The sequence below is a fragment of the Rissa tridactyla genome, chromosome 3 (assembly GCF_028500815.1).
Source record: "Rissa tridactyla isolate bRisTri1 chromosome 3, bRisTri1.patW.cur.20221130, whole genome shotgun sequence".
NCBI classification, from domain to species: Eukaryota; Metazoa; Chordata; class Aves; order Charadriiformes; family Laridae; genus Rissa; species Rissa tridactyla.
In genome coordinates, this window is record NC_071468.1 from 86,209,832 (window position 1) to 86,229,287 (window position 19,456).

General features: G+C 38.4%; 1 protein-coding gene across 11 annotated transcripts in view; it reads right to left on the reverse strand.

Moving 5' to 3' along the window:
• CASP8AP2 (caspase 8 associated protein 2) overlaps positions 1–19,456 on the reverse strand; it is a 28,476-nt gene that overhangs the window by 673 nt on the left and 8,347 nt on the right. For 5 of the 11 annotated variants that reach the window (XM_054195274.1, XM_054195277.1, XM_054195273.1 and 2 more), the window contains exons 7-10: positions 14,885–17,421; positions 9,399–12,360; positions 7,485–7,584; positions 2,839–2,967 (exon numbers count right to left, since the gene is read on the reverse strand). In XM_054195274.1, coding sequence (XP_054051249.1) covers positions 2,839–2,967; positions 7,485–7,584; positions 9,399–12,360; positions 14,885–17,421 — 5,728 coding nt within the window. Of the gene's footprint in view, positions 1–668; positions 1,344–2,838; positions 2,968–3,126; positions 6,163–7,484; positions 7,585–9,398; positions 12,361–14,884; positions 17,422–19,456 lie in introns of those variants that run through there. The other 6 variants (XM_054195279.1, XR_008465407.1, XR_008465405.1 and 3 more) reach the window with 6 other exon arrangements.

Genomic DNA, 19,456 nt, shown 5'->3' on the forward strand with positions numbered 1-19,456 from the left:
AGACTATTTAAATTGGAAAAACTTAAGGGTGCTGGAAAGAAGTGGTGTGCCAAAATACGGTTTTTGGAAGTAGTTTTGGAAAGAAGGAAGCCTGGAAAGAAGGTGGTGAAGATGGTGGCTGGAAGAAAGAAAGATCCTGGAGCTCAGAAATGGTTGGTGACAAATGCCATGGGATGCCCAGGGACCTTGGCCAGTGGCACCTGAGATGGGTAACTGCAAACAGCAACACAGTGGGAACCAGCTTGAGGGTAGGAAGGCTCTACAGAGGGACCTGGACAGGCTGGATCAATGGGCCAAGGCCAACTGTATGGGGTTTAATAAGGCCAAGTGCCGGGTCCTGCATTTCGGTCACAACAACCCCAAGCAACGCTACAGGCTTGGGGAAGAGTGGCTGGAAAGCTGCCCAGCAGAAAAGGACCTGGGGGTGCTGGTGGACGGCCAGCTTAACATGAGCCAGCAGTGTGCCCAGGTGGCCAAGAGGGCCAACAGCATTCTGGCTTGTATCAGGAATAGCGTGGCAAGCAGGAGCAGGGAAGTGATCGTGCTTCTGTACTCGGCACTGGTGAGGCCTCACCTCGAGTACTGTGTTCAGTTCTGGGCCCCTCTGTACAAAAGGGACATGGAGGTGCCGGAGCATGTCCAGAGAGCTACCAGGCTGGTGAGGGGTCTGGAGACCAGGTCATATGAGGAGAGGCTGAGGGAGCTGGGCATGTTTAGCTTGGAGAAGAGGAGGCTGAGGGGAGACCTCATTGCCCTCTACAGCTACCTGAAAGGAGGCTGGAGAGAGGTGGGTGTTGGCCTCTTCTCCCAGGTGAATAATGACAGGACCAGAGGAAATGGTCTGAAGTTGTGGCAGGGGAGGTTTAGATTAGATATTAGGAAGAATGACTTCACTGAAAGAGTGGTCAGGCAGTGGAACAGGCTGCCCAGGGAGGTGGTTGAGTCACCATCCCTAGAGGTATTTAAGAAATGTCTAGATGTGGCACTTCAGGGCATGCTCTAGTGGCAGAGATTGTAGGTTGTTTGGTTGGACTCGATGATCTTAAGTGTCCTTTCCAACCATGAAGATTCTGGGATTCTGTGATTCCTGGACCAGCAGTGGCCTGGTGGTTTTGGCAGTGTTAGGTTGATGGTTGGACTCGACGGTCTTAAAGGTCCTTTCCAACCTAGACCATTCTGATCCTGTGACCTCCCTGCTGGGCACAGGGGACTCAGGGAACATAGCGCTAGGGCAGGAGTCAGAGTCAACCAGGCAGGATAGAAGTTCTAACGTTGCTGGTTCTTCCAACCCCAGTATCCAAATCCAGTACGGGGTGTTTACTCTGTCTTGCCAGTGACAGCACCTAAATCATAAGTGGCAGCTATTACAAAATAAGTTCTCAAAATAGATCCAAATACACCTTTTATAGCATTGCAGCTTTTGATATTCTCATGTCAGGGATTCAGATTTGAAAACGAGAAAAAGATGTATGTGGGAACTAATTGTAATCTTTGTACAACACAGACAGTAGCATTTCCTTGTATTATTGTATTACTATTCTGATATTCAAAACAGCTAACATTTACAGGGTCAAAACTTCAAAGAGCACATGCTTTCTGCCATCTCATTGAACCCGTCATAGAACTCTGGAGCCAATACATGTAGAACAGTGAGCTGGACAACTGGCTGCGGCTGAAGCAATTCAGGAACAAGCACACTGAAATGCCAGGATGAGACTGCAGAATTTAACCCACCTTTAGCCAAAACCACTGCATGTACAGTGTAGTCCGACTGGTGAGAAACCCCCTGGTTTAGTAAAAAGGCCACCTCACTTAAACTTGCTGATTTTTCCATTTTACTACAGACTAACATTACTGGTACCAGACGTGCTCCTTGTGAGGCAAGTTACTTTCACAGGAAGAAGGCGGCAGCCTTACCTTTTGTTATTGTTTGGGTTGGGCTGACCACTAAAACGAATGACAGATGAAATAAAACAGGCCAGGGCCATCTTTGCAGCCCTCAGCACTGTCACAGCTACACCCTTGGATGCCCACACCAGGATGTCCACATCCAAACTGCCTACTGAGCCCCGCCCCTGCTCCATGCAGCTGTCTAAACTGCCTGAAGGATAGCTGCACAGTTTTGGACTGTGCTAATTATCAAAGACCACACTAATTAATTTAATAATATGGACAACTGTGTTCCAGTTGGCAGATTCAAACCATGGGCCTCTTTGGTTTAACAAGAGCCATGCAAGTTCCTTTCTGTTAAAGTATTTCTCTGCTTGTTTTATTCCTCATATAATCCATCTTGTGACTCAGATGGGTTTGCCTTTGGTGGCACAGTACAATACTTTCAAACTCTGATAGGACAGGATGTGCCAGCCACCGCTGAAACAATATCCATCTTTCCTATCAATGCCAATTTTGCTCCCGAAACGCCTCTTGATTGATTTCATAGATTCTTCTAAGAAATCCTTATACCTGTTTCTTGGCACACTTTATTACCCCTGCCTCCCTTCATGAAGATAAATTGCTGAAGATTATTCTGCAGCTGGTTTTAGAGTGAAGACAATTAGAGGAAAGACTTAATGGAAATGGCTATGGGTTGCTGGATTGACACCTAAGGGAAATGCCTTTAGTGCAGTCAACTATTGTATGGAGACAGTTAGCTGGCAATAGACCTTAGAGAGAATCCCTCAAAATTCAATACTCCATGCTCTACGATTTCACTATTATGCACATCTCCATCAATACTGCTCTCCGAATTTCCACTTTGGAAAATTTTCCAATACTCACGTCCATTAAGAACTTTTAAACTGAATCCTGTAAAAACATAAGAGTTGCATGGAAGCCAACCTGTTCTTCAATATCAAATTGGAGTAAGACTCTGAAAGGGTGGCCAGCTACATTCTTCCAATGAAAAGCCTTGGATACAAAAAGGTCTTTCTCCTTTGTAATATTCCACTCAACACTAACCCAGTGTTCCTAGAAGAAAAAAAAAAAAAGAGGAAAGTTGTCGGTTCTAATTCATGGGTGGTTTAAAGTTTTTTCTGTAGTTTGTGAAATTGTCCAATTTCTGATCCAGTGATGTCCACTAAGAAATAAGCAGTTTGCATTCAGAGCAGTAATTGCATCAGAGCAGCAGCCGATTACTTCCGTGTTTATTGGCCAGAACATCAACATAGCTACTCGTTTATACAAACTAACAGAAGTCAATTTTAATGCTGCTTCACAGCATTTGTAGTTGTCAAGCCACCATCCAACAGTTCTAAAAAAATGTTTTCATTTACCTGAGGTTTCACAAATAAGAGTGTAGATTTACATACAGTACATTTTGCATATATGTATCAAAATTCTTGTTGGAGAAATAAATTACAAACAATGGTACAAAACCACTCCAAGCCAACCTTTGTTTAACAAGAACATATGTGTGTGAATTTTACAGTTTTATTTTTTGCATTACTCTTACAGTAAGCAAACTATTTAGTTTATACAAAATAAACCTGGAGTTTTATATAGTTAAAAAAATCATCTTTGGCTAAACAAAGCTCTCTCTATTTTTATACATATATTTATATATATACACACATCAGATATTTTACATGACCACGTAGGAACCTGTACACATACTTACAATAGACAGAACATTAAAAAAAGTTTCATAATTTACAAAAAAAGGAATCCAAGTTAGAACCAAAACAGTCAAGCCCTGACCCCCCATCACCTGTACAGATAAGGAAGTAAATAAACACAGACAAGGAATAAACAACTTTGTAATAAAATACTGTCTGCTTTTTTGAGACAGAGAGGAAACACTTAAAGTGGAGAGAAGCCACTTCCCTCAGTGCTTTCAGTACTGTGCATGTTCTGATCTCTTAAGGATATGGTTAAAAGAATACTCTTAGTAGAGTTTAATTTTTCCACAAACATAAATGCTACTCTGCAAACTGACTACTCTGAGAACAGATTCAGTGAGATTTAAATCTCCAATAAGTAAACAATTGTCACAAATATTTGTTAATAAAAAGCATGGGTGGGATATACCAATCACCCCCTGAAATCACTAGGTGCTGTCAGCGTAGCATGGAAGGTGACACTTGATCATCAAAAGCCAGCGTTTTAGAAGCCAGCACATAAGATGGAAGACTGCCAGAACTGACATCAACATCTACTCAAGTCATTCCTTGCAACAGTTTCCAGAGCACTGCCTAAAAGGAGGACGATGCAGTGGTTGGCAGCGTGACAACCCATTCCATAGGTCACGTTTACTATACTCCAAAGGTGCCAGTGGCAACATCACTGACAAATTATCTGATGGTTTATTAGAATGAGAAGTCTGTCCCACTAGTTGGAGAGGGAGCGAAAAACCATTATGCTGAAAGTGAAGAAGTGGTCATTGGACTGTAAAAAAAAAAAAAAAAGCGCCAATTTAATCCAAGTTGACAGGCAATGCACTTAGGTGGGGCTCTTAAATGAAGTCTAACTAAACTCAGCAGATGTTCTGACTGAATAAAAACTACAGCAATTGTGGTCCTCAATTAAGAATAAAATCTCAAACATCAATGAAGTCATAATACAGAAACCTGGGCAATTTCCAGGAATGTTTCTTAGGGGGAAAGGAAAAAAAAAAAAAAGAAAAGCTTTTCAGAAATTTGGGATAAAGCAGCAATATATATGAGATGTGTGCGTGTGTATACATATATATACACACTTTTAGTACATACTAGTAAAACTGGAAGCAGTTATAAGAGTTCTTTAAAATAGAACATAATGAATTTCTAATGTACTAAACAATTTGTAAAGATAGATACAATTGCTGTCAAAACATGCCAAGTTGACAAGCTTTTGAAACTGCTTGTTTTTACAGAAAAGTTTTTCTCCTGGTTAGTAAGTATAAAGTCACACTGTATGAAACTGTAAAGGTCTGTTTCTAAATTAATTTTAAAAAGAAAATAATTTGTGAATTTTTTTTTTTTTTAAACAAAGCAGAATGTTCATTATGTTGAAGACCTAAATTAAGTACCTTTCCCAGAGGTAATCTGGAGCAGAAAAAACATATTAGCCTTTTCCGAAGAAAAAAGCAAAATTGAAAGAAATTCCAATACATTTTTCATGGACACCCCCCCCCCAACTATTCAAAATTCAATACTAAATCTTTTTAAATATCATCAGAACTGGAAAACTGTTTTAACTACAAGACAGTTCTTTGTAAATGAATACTCATTTACTCATTACGGCACTTCACAATTTAAAAGAAACCAAAAAATTGGTCACTGCATTATTGACTGGCTTCACTCTCTCACAAAGGCTGGGACTCATTTTATTTGACTTCAAAAATCAGAAAGCTAGGGGTCTAGACTAGACAATTGGCTTAGATTTTCTCCATTGTTGATGATGATAGATGGGCACCCTCATAGAGAAATTCATTCATCTCTCTGCTGAACACTGGAGTCATTAAGAAATGGCTTAGATAATGTGCTTAAAGTTGAAGACAAACCCTACACTCAGTGCCAGATTCTATCCTTGAAACCCACTATGAGTAACTGACAAAGCAGCAAGAACCACCCATTCGTCACCATCAGAATGCAATTACTAGATAAGCAGCTTTTGGAATCATTGCTATCATTGCCCTGCCATATTTTAAAAGAAAAAGGCCTAACTTCTTAAAATATGTTTCAAGGTAACCAAGATGACGTACCTGCCATTTTCCAGGATTATCTACCAAATGGATTCCAAAGCACTCTTACTTTTTAAAATCACAGTGTGACATCACCATACGCAGTACTTCTGACAAGTTAAGCAAGAGGCACCATTTTTCACTTTGCTTATAGAACACATTTAACCAACCAAGATGTCACCCCCTTGAAATGATACTGCTCCATTTGTACGTGCCTGTTCTTTCCTAGCCAGTTTGTTAAATTCCCTCTGTGCTATTTTGATAAAGCACTTTAGAGGAAACATGAACAGGCAAGTAAATAACTAACAGTGCATCAGATTTACCAAGCTTAGTATTCTGACTTGGATACCTCCCACTAATCCCATCACATGGAGGCAGTGGTTGTAGTCCCTCGCTGCTGGTAACAGCTAAACCCTGTGTAACCATGAAGCAACTTCCTAGTAAGTTTACTTGCACTTGGATTTCTTGAACAGCTTCATTAATTGCTTGAATCTTTCTGCAACCTAATGGAGGACAAAAAAAAGACATATCATTGCGGCCCCAGATTTCCATAACTACCAAGACAGACTGATCTGACAGCATTAAGTTTTTTTTCAATAGACCACTATTATGTTTTTTATTTGCTTCCAATAAGTTTAAGCGGGAGAATTTTAGGAGCACCATTAATGAAGTTAACTGGATGTAGGAAGTCTTCTTATACCTTTGACATCTGAAATAGCCTCCAGGTTAATCAGAGAGAGCTAGAGCCAACTACTGGTTTAACACAGGTTTCCTTACAACAAGGAGGAAAAAAAAAATCTGTTAAGACTTGAATTTTGCCATGTATATCTGTGAGGACAAAAGGTTATTTTTTACTCCACAAAAAGCACAGTTTATTGGTTATTTTCTACTCTCTTGTACAACCGTTGCTTCAGGTATTTATGTCTCATCATGGAGTAATCTGCCTACTAGGGATTTTACAAAATTGGTCTGTAGACGAGAGCCAAGCAGCTTTTCATTGAGCATAGCTACAGCATATATAGCAACCTCATTCACTTGTGTTAGTTTTTCTTATTGCCATATGAATATTGCTGTAGCTTATCTACCATCCACCAAATAGCTAACTGGGAAGAGTGGCATAAACGCACAGATAAAACTGTGTTATCCACCGCGACAGCTTCTAAACACCACAAAGACTCTGTAACCATATAACACAAGATCCTAAAAGCCAAATCTTGAGCACACAGGATTTCCTAACTTAGTCAAATGGGTGTTTCTCCCTTTTTTAGGTTTGCAGGATAGACATTAAGATAGCAACTCAAGACAAGTACAAAGTTATACGCAAACCTCTGGAAATATTCTGCATCAATTTGACATCTGTGTCTTTTGAAGTTTCTTAATTAAAAAGTGAAAGAAAAAAGGAAACATTTTCATGAAAAACATCAGTTCTGCAAAATCTTGGGTTTTTTTTCCAGCTCTAATTTTAATGCTTTTCTAATTTATTAAATGTGTGCATAGGCTTTGGGTCTTTCCACATTGCCTTTCTTTATCTGAGTACTGATTCGACAATAGAAACAATCCTGTTCTCCCTGGCTTACGAGTGGACACAGCAGTTTCAAGGTACCAATCAAACAGGTACTGAAGAATACCTGGACCGCAATATTGCCATAATGTATACTTTTAAAAGGTAACAACTGAGAGAATTCTTTTTTCGAGAACCCCCCAACAAAAGACATGAGGAAAAAACAACTCTAAATTAGCAGAAGCTCTCCAAAGGTTTTTGTTCAACTGCAATCATAGATGTAACAACATAGTTGTTATCAAATACAAGAATGATGGCACCTACTTGATTCGGGCTTTTGTTCAGCCTAGTGGCTAAGGAAACAAAGGTTTTGCTCGACGGTCCTTTTCTCTGACATTCCAGTAAAATTTCTCGGTCGTCATTTCTATAGCAAAAATGCATTTTTAAAACATTAATACATATATATGTGTACATGCACACAAACAAACAAAAAAAAGTACATACAGGCATATACACAATTCTGAAAATTTCCAAATGACATAACATGAGCTCAAATGGCAGCAACTAACTTATGGAGGATCCTCCCCTCTACCAGCACAGAGTAACAGAGTCAGTACAAACAAGTGGTAGTGGAGATGATCCTACCCTATCAGGAAGGGCAAGATTATTAAACCAGTTAGCCCCAAAACAAAGTCATCAAAAAGAGTTTTAAGCTTCTAAAGCAGACATTTAAACTTGAATTGAAAAGAACTCATAAATTCAACAGGGGCCAGCAGTTCTAGGAGGACTTGCCTCAGTTTGCATGGCTGGGCAGCAGCTTTCACCTAAGGCCCACTGACATTCAAAGATTAAACAGAGAAGAATTTGACTTCCGTAAAGGGCTTAATATATCAAACATACTCAGAGCACATCTACTGTTCACATGAGAATAAAGGACCAGAAGTCTGTTCTTAAGTGTGTCACTAATTTGCTGTTTGTCTCATTAATGAATTCAGCTATATGTAAAATGTACGTAGACAGTCATTATACAATAGCTACTATGTATCTTTGGTTGAAAGCTGACATATTCCAATAAATTATATTTAGTTTCCTCTATTTCAAAGAAAAATGTAATGACTAGTTATTTAAATAAAATTTTTTTTAGGCATAGTTCAAAGATGGACAAAGACTGTGACACAGAAAACCCAGTCATATTCATAAGAACAACTGTAATAATCTCTTCCTATCTCATTGGTTTGCATATTAAAAGTTGTATTAGCTTTGCAGTCTTTCTTCCATGAAGGAGTTGATTTTCTTTTAAAATGTTACCTAGAAACTTACTTTATATCTGAACTGTAGTTCGGAAAATCTGTCCTGAAAATTTTAGAAGCTTTATAAAGTGTTACAAAGCGTTGATAGCATGAAGTTGTAGCAAGAAGAGCAAAACCTGCTAACTATAGTTTCATAAGAATAGGAATACACCACAATAATTTTGCACGTATCTTTGACACATACAGTCACCTCATTTGTCACCCACATCTTACTAACTGGAATATATGGTCTGAATGGTTGACTAGTACATTTCTGCAGATTGAGCAGCATAGACCCCAAAACAGAAAACTGTTTGCTATCACGCCTTCTCTCAGCGGGGTAAATCTTTAGGTGCTCTCCTTTACCCAGTCAGGCCTTGTAGGAACACTGAAGACCTCCATTCCCTACCAAGCCTGACTGGAATTTTTGGATAGGAAAGGAAATGGGCAGGGGAAACAAAAATTACAGACAGTGCAATATAGTAGGTCTTGTTACCTTAGCATATAAGCTTTAAAAACAAAATCAAAAAGTAGTCTTGTTTTGGGAGATCTGGGCGAGAGATGGAATTAGCTATGACATACGGAAGTCATCTTCTTTAAGGCAAATCTGATTTAACCTACCTAAGAACTGAACAAAAATTGTTCTCTTCCAAAGGCTGCTAACAGGACTACATGAAATCAGTTCATCTCTTAAATTTGTTTTCCCCTGGACAACTGTTATAGAAAAAGGATAAAATAGACTTTGGCACCTTTCAGTGGTACTCTAAGAGAAGGCACCAATTTCATAAAGCCATCCTGCACAGATAGAAGGAAGTTCCCACCACACCGTTTACAGAAGGATGTAGAGCGACCAAATAACTTCAGCCATTAGCTTTTCTTCGCACTTTTCAGTATATCATGTAGTTTAAAAAAAGCCTAAAACAATCAAACAGATCAAATCACAAATTACCTTGTCCAGGAAACTACTACTTCTCCCTTCTTTTTAATGATGTTTTTGGCATACAGACTAGGTGATGATGCAGATGAAGCCAAAGGAGAAGAGTCTTTGTTCTGCTGCAACTCATCTTTCTTATTAGGACATTGTTTGGGTGCTGAATTTACCTCTTCAGACTTCACATCACTTGCATTGCTCCCTTCATCTGCTGATTCAGTTTCTTTTCGTTGCCTCTTTGAGTTGGAATTCTCTCTGACAGTCTCCTTTTTCCTTTTTTTACTAGTTTTATCATCTATATTTATCTGGCATCTTACATCAGTATTTGAAGTGGATTTTATTTCAAGATTAGATTCTCCTGCTACAGTCTCATTGGAAAGCTCTTCTGTTAAGTCTATAAGTGTATCAGAGCACTCTTCCAGTTCGTCCTTTTTATCACTGATTTCTGAGTTTCCCGTAGAATTTTCCTGAGTACTGTTATCTGCAGTGGATTCCACTGCATGACATGAAGTTTCACTAACAATATCATCTGTTAAGTCTATGTATGACTCTATACGGCATCCAGCAGGAAAAGAAGCTTGAGATCTAACACCCATTTCATTTATGTTCTCAGATTCTTTCAATTTGTGTGCCTGAGATTGTTCAGAGCCTTCATGTGGACTTTCAGTGTCATGGCTCTCTATGTCTGAAGATTTTCTACAGGGTCCAAGCATTCCAGGAGTTTCTTCCTTTCCAATACTATTATGCAACTCCTTTAGCGGCTGAGGTAAGGTAGGATTTTGTTCTTGTCCAGTGCCGACATGAGGCAACTGATCCGACTTAACCACATCTGGTTTGACAGTTTCTTGCACAGTGGCTGCTGTGGCACTCTGACTGCCCCTTTCTTTTTCCTCACTTCTCATTTCTTCTTTTTCCATCTTGGTTGAGGATGCCCACCCCTCCTTCACTGAAGCCACCTGATCAGATGCTGGTGAAGTACAAGGCACTGCACGCCTAATCTTTACAATAAAATGATCATTGGATTTCTCCATGATTACTGCTTGCATTGGTAGGCTGGGGCGACACTGAAAACCGGGAGCAACAGGCCGGCTTGTCCATGATGAAGAACAACTTGATTTACTGCTTGAGTTATCAGATTCCAATGCCAGATGTATGTCTTGTTCAGTGGCATCCTCCTCCTCAAGAAGCGCATCTTCGCTGTAATGTGCGCTGAGAACACCTTCGGGAGTTGAGCTAGAATTATTCTCAGGTTTTAGGAAGCTGAGGTGAGCATCTGATTTCAAAGGTGATGGAATAGTTAAGGAAACAGCTAAATCTTCAAGGAGGATAGAAGAAGCAAGTGATTTATTCTTTTGTAAACTGCATTCATCTTCTTTGCACAAAGCTGCATTCGTAGGAACCTCAAACATACAGCTTTCGTCTAGTACATCTGGATCAACAGACATCTGAAGCCTCGATGCTAAAGAGGGAGCGCTTACAGGTGAAACAACAGGCCAGTTAATATCCTCTACTGGTTGAGATTCCACACAAGCCTCCTTTGGAGCAATCTCTTGCACCAATCCAGCAGCATTACCTCTGCATTTATGACTGTCTAAATATTGTTTTTCTGGAGTTCTGAATTCCCACTCATTTCTGTCGATATTGCCACCATTTTTTTCCAAGAGATCAGAACCTTGCAATAAGCTTTTGAAAATTTCACCCATTTGAGCATCGCTTACAAGGTTAAATGTAAGACTGGACGCTTGTTGTTCCGTGAGAAGCTCATAACTAAGATCAGACTTGTTAGCATCTCTGGATAGCTGGAATCCTTCCTTTTCATATTTTACACCCTTCAGTGGCATGAGAGGGCCTTGCAAATTATTCTCTTTAGAGAGGGGCACTTTGGTTTGGGAATTCCTCGTGTTATCAATGGAGTTAAGACATTTTGTAAAGGCAGTTTTTGGTGGATCTGTTTTATTTTTCTCATGGTGACACTTAGGTCGTTGATAATCCACAATTTGCTTCGAAAGGATATATTCTTCAGGCTTTTGAGATGTGGCTTTCAGGGACTTTTTTCTAGATCTTTGCACGTCATTTTTATGACTGATCTTGTGTTTTTGCTTTCCTGCTCTCTCAAACTTCCCTTCTTCACTCTGATTTCCCACATTTCCCATATCACATAGTTTTATTATAATTCTCCTTATCTTTTCAAATAAGTAATCAAGCTGTTCATCTACAAATTTCCATAACTGCTTTTTCATATCTGATACTTGTTGTTCAAAGAGACGGTCCACTATTGTATTCTTTTTAACTTGCTTAAGTTTAGACTCTATAATATCACAGATATTCAATTTTAATGTATCACCTAATGTAGACATCTTGGAAAAGTTCAAGTATTTTATCAATGATGTAAAATTTATGATACCAGATTCTATAATTCTGTGAAAATGCTGAACTGGGAAGTGTACCTTGAACTTCATATAATTTTTCCTCATCTGTTTTCGTATAGCTCTTAGCATCTGCATGATTTCTTGTACATTTGAAGGTTCAACAGTAACATGAACTATTTTTTCAAGACAAGCAATGCTCACAGTTTTATTTTTCTTCGTGTCCTTCGAAGATCTGAAAGTCTGATTTTTATGCCTCTCTCTGTTCTTCTTTGTACTTACTTTCACAGAAACAAATTTCCCATTATCTTCGTTGCAATGCACAGTTTTGCTATTTTGATTCTGCGGACTGCTGGTCAAATTTCGTGGCTCAGGAGAAGTTTTTGGCCCTGACTTTTTTGTATTTTCGGAGCCTCTTTCTGGTTTAGATTTTTCTTCATCTTCATCGCTACTTATGATTTCTCCTTCCTCTATTTCATCTGAAGAGACGCTCAGCTGGGACTCAACCTCTAAGTGTTCATCAGACATGCTAAGTGGCTTTTGATTTTCTTTGTTTACCTCCTTTGACAAATTCTTTGAGGGACAGACGACAACCGTACTTTCAGGAATTAAATCTATAAAGAGAAAACAGTTTGCTAATCACCATAAAGAATGCAATTATACACAGACTTTTTCAGAAAAAAATGGAAGATTCTCTTCCGTAAAGTGACTGTTCGGAATTGTTTGAAACTGCCAATGATAACTCAAGAAGTCTGGGCTTAACAAGCGTGGGTGGTTTGCTTTAGCAGCTGCTAGTTTAAGGGATTTTTCTGAGCTTCAAAGGGCAAATCAGACCTCAACGTTTCACCAAAAATGTGACTGATCTCACAAATACATCCATTGAAAACAGAAAAATCTCAGTTTCCATCAGTTTTGAACTTCTTTCCATCTACTTTAACAAGTTTTCTAAACACTGTACAAGCCAGATTTACGCTTTAACCTCAATATGGACTAACATTTACGTACAATAGGTGGCTTTGCTTTTAACAGTTTCACAATGAAAACAAAATGAGAGGAACAAATGACCTATTAATGTTTGCATTCAATTATTTCTTCCAGGGCTGATAAAAAGGTTCTTTGAGTCTTTCAATAAGCTGACTTACTAAATAAAAAAAGAGTACTAGGCACCGCACACATGAAAAAAAATCCTATTTCAGTTTTTGATGCATTTAAGATTACCAGCACTGTAACTATGCACAACAGCATAAAAAGCTTTTCTTAGAAATTTTGGAGAAAGTCTCCAGTTCAAGTTCTTGAATGACAGGAATGAGATATGCAAGAGGAAAAGTTAAAGTTCTGCCAAATGTAATACGCCTTACTCTGCCTCACAAATAAGCGTATTAAATGTTTTATATTTTTGAGATATCATTAAATATGTATTTAATCATTATTTAGAATTCAAACCAAATGCTATTTTGTTAAGAAAAAATAAGCAGTTAGCTACAAAGCAGCATGTTACAAAAGATGAAAAGGCAAGCTCATTTCCATTGTACAAAAATTCCACTGAAGCGCATATGTATTGATTAACGAGATTTAGAGTTAATTTTAGGCTTGCTGGGCACTCGTTAATAAAACACTCTAATGTTCAATCGCACATAGATTAGACTGCTTAATGACCTCTAACAAACATTTCATTTCATAAAAGATCATATCTAAATTGATCTCCATAGAAAATGAACTGATGATTAACACTTTAAAGCATCAGTTGAAAATGTTTACTTTATACAGATTCTACAGGAGCAAAACCATATTCAATCCCAAATTTCAGTTTTACAAGGATCGATGCCTTCTCAAACTAACCACTTCAATATTTTGACAAACCAAAGCATAAAATGAAAGTGCTCAAAATAAAGTATTAATATATGTACCCCTGTCCTGCGGAACGGTAGAAAGGCGAGTACTAAACTTCAAGGCCAAGAGAAAACAAAGCCTCCTGTCAATTTAACAGATGCAGAACATTTGGCATGCCTGTCTTTAGTCAGAACACAAAGACAACTAGGCATCTAACTTCAGAGATGAAAATCACTGCTTTGGAATTCAGTAGCAAGTTCTGGACAGGACAGATTCCTCTAATAAGTAACTCAGGGAAACACTACAAAATTAGAAAACTACTTTTATTTGATGTTCATCTATTCTGATCCCAAAGCTCTGATGTCCCCCCAGATATTTCAAAGAATATGAACTACTGTAGGAATGAAATATAAACTGCTAAAGGAATTCACACTTAAGAGAATAACTGTCTCAAGCACAAGAGACAGAACTCCAGAGTATATCACACTGATCTTTGCAAAAAGACATAAGGATTATGCTCCAAAACACAAAGAAAAAAAGGATTTAAATGCCACTCTACGATTCCTCTTCTAGTCGGAAATCTAAATTTCCAAGAAAACTTCTTATTAATTGCATCTGAACATTAAAGGAAGAGTTAAATTCACACAAGTAAAAGATGTAAACTTTGGCTCACCTACTTTCTCTTCCTGTGAGTGTTGTCATTGTATGTTATCTCCCTGACATCTTATTTAGGAGTTATCACTAACTTCATTAATGATAAATCCTAATGGTCTATTTGTTCTACTTTTTTCCCCACTGACCCAGTTGTAAGTTATATATAAAATTTCACACTGAAATTAATTCAGATGGAGCACACAGTCTTCTCTTAGCTGACATTCCTAGAAATTAAGTCTCGGGTAATCTCTCCAGCTTCCTCACAAATAAATACATGAAAGAATATGATCCTAAGTAACTTTCGCCTCTACAATTTCATAGAAAAACCTAATGAGATCTAGTCAGAACTAACTGCAATTAAGAAACCTATAAGCATTATTTTTTTTAGAAGTTAGTACGTAACTCTTATTTCAACCACTCATCTGTCAGTAGGGACAAACTCCAATTTTTACAGCACTAATGCTCAATTGGCTACAATCTTGGCTGCACTGCTAAATGCTTCCACTACAAACAAAAAGGACCACTGAGACTTATACAGCTTAAGAAGAAACAATTTATATTTTTGAGAAAGCTGTTAAGTCATTTCTGCTTTCCATGAATGGATCTTCTAAGCTTTTATGTAGAAAAGAAATCAGAATATATGTATGCAAATACCTTTGTTATAACTCTTCACAAGACCTTTGCAGGGACTTTCCATCTTAAGTGCTTTAGCCAAAGGGCGCACTGGACTGTTCAGCGGGCTGATGGCCTTTGGAATATACCTCAAGTGATTGAGATCAATGCTCAGTATTGAGCTGTCATCATCAACAGGAACTGGGTTCGTTTCTCTCTCTTTAGTTCTAGGACAAATCTCACCACTAAAAGAAGATGCTGCCGTACTGACTTCAGTTAGGTCTGGCTCCAGATCACGTGCATTCTGGTCAACTAATGGTTCATCCTTATCAGTTAACATAGTTCTGTCAAGTGACTGAGATGTACTCATATTCACTTCACAGATACCCTTTTTCTCAACAGGACACTCAATGTTTTCTGCAGCCAAGTGATCACCATCCTTCACTACTTCCATTAAAGAGTCTGGTTTTGTTTCATTAATATCACTCGTGATGTCACAGGACTGCAGGTCACCAGAACTTTTGGCTTCTGAGATATCTAAGACAAGGTTTTGAGAGCCACATTGCTCTGCTGAGCTTCCTATGTCAGCAGCTAGCCATAGTTTATCTTCCTCTTTCTTCTCTGCTGCTGACTCTGGAAGGGCTCCCATACTTTCACTGGCAGGTTCAGATTGTGCCACTTCTGCTGCTGGTACATTATCATCCTGCATCTCACCCACTGTCACAGGCAAGTTTTCACACTCCACCACACTCTCTGACACCTCCAGGGGCAAAGACTCAGGGCAATTCAGATCCGCCGCTGCAGCTGCTGTTGCTGAGGCTTCCGATTCAACCAGATCACAAGCCTCTGCTGCTTCTGACAATGTTTCAGCCTGTATCTCACCAGGAACCAGTACCCCTGCTGCCACTGGCAAGGCTTGGGCCTGCACCTGACCCACTTCTACTTCTGGTAAGGTTTCTGAGCTCATTTCATCAGTTGCCACTGCTGGCAATTCTTCAGACTGCGCTGGATCTGCTGCTGCTACTTTCAAGGCTTCACTTTCAGAATTGACAGAAATAAGCAGTGCTGGTTCCGTGTCGCTTTGAGGTGCACTGTCCAGAACTCGTACTGTTGAATTAGCTTGCTCTGCAGGACCACACTTAACAGGCTGGGCAGAATCTAACAGTTCTGCCTGCAGCATGAACTCTGTACTTCCCTCTTCAGTGGCCTTTTCGGAGGGTGTTTTAAGTTCATCTGTTGGAGAGAGACATTGCTTCTTAGCAGGAGAAAGAGTCAAATTTAGCTTTTCCATAAAGCTAAGTTTTAAGTCTTTGCTTTTTGTCCCAGTGTGATCATCTTTAGTTTTGGGTATTTTGTGGTCTTTTAAGCTATCTGCTACTCTGTATGTTTCTTCTAGCTTATAGGACTTGTTTCTCTCACTTTTTGTAAGATCTGTACCTTTCTTGGATTCTTTTCCAGATTGGTGAGAAATCTCTTTTGTGATTTTTCTTTCATTTCTAAAATGTCTGTTTTCATCCTGATTATCTTTTTCTCTTTTCCTTTTTTCTTCAGTTCTGTGCCTTTCTGATTTGGAATGTGCTGTTTCCCATTCGTATCTACTACTACTTTCCTTCAAGCGTGCGTATTTATGCTCTCTGCTGTTGGAATTAGAAGGTGAAGTCCTTCCCTCTCGAGAAGTATGATCATTTGTTCCCCTTTCCCTCTTGCAGTCAATGTCTCTTCCTTTTCTAGACTCTTCCACGCGACATTTACGTGATTCATGAAGACTTTTTGAATGTTCACTCTTTGAGTGTGGACTACTCCCTCTACCAGACCTCCTTGGTTGCTCTTGTAGCTTTTCATTTGGTTTATTTTTTTGGCCAGCGTTTTTTTCATCTTTATCGTGCGTTTTAATATCTTTTTTAGATAAATTTTGTGATCTCTCATCAGCATACAATTCACCTCTTGTTTGAAATCTGTCTTTACTGGTAGGTTGTTTCTCCCAGCAAGAAACACCCCTTTCTACTCTTCTTTCTACACTTGGACTGCATTTGAGTTTTACATTCTGACTTTTTTGTTGTGACTCATTTTTACTAGGCTTCTCTGAAAGGGTTCTCAGCTTTTGCTGAGGATCTGAATTCCCCTCTTCACTGTCACCATTGTTACAGTTAGCATTGTTTCCGGTGCTCTGATGTACTTCTCTCTTGTATTTGTTGACATTCCCCCTACTATACTGTTCATTACTTTTACTTTCTTTTCTTTCCTTTCTGTTATCCTTGTTGGAACTATGGTCATAGTTTGGTAGACACGTATGAGTACCATTGTTGCAGAGCTCTTCAGGAGGGTATCTCAGTAAATATGGAGTGTTTCTTTTTTCCGAGCTAGACTTCCCATTGTCCATATTATGAGACGAGTAACTGTGGTATGTATCTTTTGAACAGTCATTTTTCATTCTATGCTCCATCTTTATACTGTCACCTAAGTCAGAAGATCTGAATTTGGAATCTTTCGTTTTACACATCTCAGAGCACCTTCCGTTAGTTGATCCTGGAAGGTATGTTCTGGTGAAGCTACTTCGATGACTGGGAAATTCCGACAGCCTGTATACAAAATGAAAAAAAAAGTCATGTTAGTTTTGAAATTTATTTAAACGTAACTCAAGCCAAATTGCAATTGATCCATATCTCTCTTAGTATTTTTCAATACTTTCTTTCAGCTTCAAGTTGATGTGGGATAAAACTAGAAGTTAAGTAATTTTCATTAGCACACATTAAAAGAATATAATCTGTATACGTATTTTCCATATGAAATCCATCTAAAGAAAAAGCAAGATCTGTGGAAAAACACCATACTGGGTCTAATTAATAATTTTAGTAATTCAAATTACTATTTCATTGTCCAACAATAAAGAGAGCCTTCCTCTAGGAAAAACATAAAGTTATTCTTTACAGCACTAGGGATTAAAAAAAAAAAATAAAAAAAGAGCAATTTAATAATTCATTATTTGGTAAACTGGCAACCATAATGTGACTGTGCTTACTTTACCCAATAAGCAAATAAGCTACCATGCCTGGAACTTGCTGCAAGCTGCAGAAAACAACTAGTAAATTACAATAATCAAGCCTCACCAAGGCCACATGCTACTGCTGCAAGGTCATCATAATAAAAGAAAAAAAAAAAATTAAAAAGGGCACATGTAACCTCTATGACCTGAACTCTTGCTCATTACTGATAGAACTTAAAGTTATCTCATCAGAAAAAAATACAACAAACCAACAAAAAAAAAAACCCCAAACAGACACTTTGCTGCCATATTCAACAAAACATTTCATTAAAATTACATGGTTAAAGGCAATGGCAACCTTCTTAAATATGCTCCACCATCTCAAAAGAATGATTGTGTCTAACAAATGCAGAAGTAAACAGAACTAAAAGTCATGCCAACAAATGATGACAGCAACCACCAAACGTATGGCTGCTTTTAGAGAGTCAAGGATGAAGGGGCTACTACACGCCGACATTTGTTTTTGGCCTGAAATTCTATGTCGATTCAGTGTCCATCTGTAAGGAATCAGTGCAAGTGTAAAATAATTACACATTTATCTCCAATACAAAATGCAGTTGGTTTTGCTTTATAAAACTGAACACTTCCTATGCGCCGATACAGTAAATTTAAATATGTAATGACCAGCTTATACAACTGGCTCCACCCCAAAAATGTGACGTTGTGATGTGAACTGAACATTGAACTAAAACAATGCTGTAGCTCTTGTAATCCAAAACCCTTTCCTATGTTTCTGTTTAATTTTGAACTATACTGACAAGTTTTTGCTGTGCTTTAGGCTGCCTATTAAATCTGCATACTTGTGTGATGAATGTAATTGTTTCCAAGTGGGGTTTGGGTTTTTTTTAGTTTGTTTTTGTTTGGTTTTTTTTAGTTTGTTTTTTGAAGTAAGCACTATTTCCCTCGAAGATACTATCTTTGAAGTAGTCTTTACAGATAGGTAGATCGAATAAGATGAGCCAACTTATTAGACACCGTGCAGCAGACAAGGCATGCTTCTAAGACTTCAAAGTGCCACTTTCATGACAATTTTCCGTAATGGATGACTCTAAATACCTAGATCAAATACCTTGTTCATAAGTTTTCATCACCATCAGAAGGTATGGCAACAAAGTTTGTAAAGTCTTTAATGAGGGCGAGTATTCAAAACTAGAAAATACTTTTCAAACAATTTAATTTAAAACCCAGAATACTACACTCAAAGGTGTGAAAATGACAGCTATCATGTCAAAATCAACTGAAAGAATTACATACGTTAAAAGCTCTTGAATTCCATCAGATCATATCTGGTAATTTTCAGTATTTAGAAAAAAATAATTGCATAGTTAATATGCATATAGACTCTAGCACAGTAACGTCAAATGAACCTTTGTCTTTATGACACCTTTTGGTGCAAGAAAATATCAAGTAGTCAAACTGAAACACAAACAAACCAATGATGTGGCTGATGTCACACAAGTGATAAGCAGGTGACATTGTGATAAGCTAGGGGTCCTGAATCTTGGACCCCTGCTCTGGTTTCAAGCAGTTCAGAAACCCTAAACTCAGCTATTCTCCCATCTATACTTTAA